The 1231-nt window shown below is 33.8% G+C and overlaps 1 protein-coding gene across 1 annotated transcript in view; it reads right to left on the bottom strand.

Moving 5' to 3' along the window:
* Positions 1-93: 93 nt before the first annotated feature.
* The window catches only part of CCDC102B (coiled-coil domain containing 102B), a 219591-nt gene continuing 218453 nt past the window's right edge, over positions 94-1231 (bottom strand). Inside the window, exon 7 of the mRNA XM_007957821.1 lies at positions 94-201. Within this exon, the coding sequence (XP_007956012.1) occupies positions 94-201 (108 nt within the window). The remainder of the gene's footprint in view (positions 202-1231) is intronic.

Below are 1231 nucleotides of genomic sequence, written 5' to 3'. Positions count from 1 at the left end.
ATGGATATTTAAGAAAATGTGAAAGAGAAGGAGGATATCAAGATTTTCTTAACTAGGATTTCAATCTTGAATTTAATATATTATGTGAAGTAATTACCGGCTTTGTAAGTGTCTGAGTTCAAGCTCCAAGTTTTCATTTATTTCTTTCTGTTCATCCAGAGATCTCTGGAGCTCATGGATCTGATTCAGGGAATCATCAAGCTGAAAGCAAAGTAGAAAGTGCTTGAATTAAGTGACTGAAATAAAGAAACCCATCATTTCCATGCCTTCTCATCAGTAGTTCATGCATGGTATCTCTTGTACATATGTGTGTATCTATGGAAATAGTCACACATTATTTTCAGTAATGGAATGAATGCACAAATTCCATAATAAAATATACATCTTGGTGACAACTAGAATATTTGATAAAAATCTTTCCTATCTAGGTACTCCTCCCCCATCCCTACTGCTACCTCAGCTACCTAAATAAGCCATTGCCCTAGAACTACATTTATTACCCCCACGGCTTAGAAAAGACATCACATGTGATGTACATGTATATACATTATACATATGTATATACATATACATTCATGTGTGTGTATGTATACATGTTATATATATATATGGATATATGTGTTAAGCATATTATATGCTAACTGTACATATATTGTATATAGATGTGTATAAAAATATTTTTAAAAACATATTGATCTTAGTTTAACTTAAACATAAATAAAAGGGGTATGGTGCTGCAAGCAGTTTTCAGTGAATTGCCTTTTTTATTCAATCACTAAGTTTCAACTTTATTTTATTTGTTATGATAATCTATTTCTTTTATCTTGTCATTTCTCCCATATCCTTTAGCTACTCTCTGCTCAAGGGCAAGTTTCAAAGCTTTTTCCGATGTCCACTTTGGTCTTTTCTTCCTGTCTCTTTAATAACCTTTTGCTTTCTTCATGAATGATGTTCTTGACATCATCCCACAATTCCTCTGGTTTTTGGTCATTGGTGTTCAATACATCAAAACTATTCTTTACATGGTCTCTAAATTCAGGAAGGATATAATCAAGGTCATATTTTGCCTTTCATGGACTTGTTTTGTCAGCTTCAACTTGAACTTGCATGTGAGCAACTGATAGTCTGTGTTCTACAGTCAACTCCTGGCCTTGTTTTGGCCAAAGATATTCAGCTTCTCCATTGCCTCTTGCCACAGCTGTAGTCGATCTGATTCCTGTGTACTCCATCT

The sequence above is a fragment of the Orycteropus afer genome, unplaced genomic scaffold, assembly GCF_000298275.1.
Source record: "Orycteropus afer afer isolate SDZICR_OR568_19922 unplaced genomic scaffold, OryAfe1.0 scaffold00800, whole genome shotgun sequence".
Lineage (NCBI taxonomy): Eukaryota > Metazoa > Chordata > Mammalia > Tubulidentata > Orycteropodidae > Orycteropus > Orycteropus afer.
The sequence above is the reverse complement of the archived record's forward strand: the minus strand, read 5'-3'. Positions and strand labels throughout refer to the sequence as shown.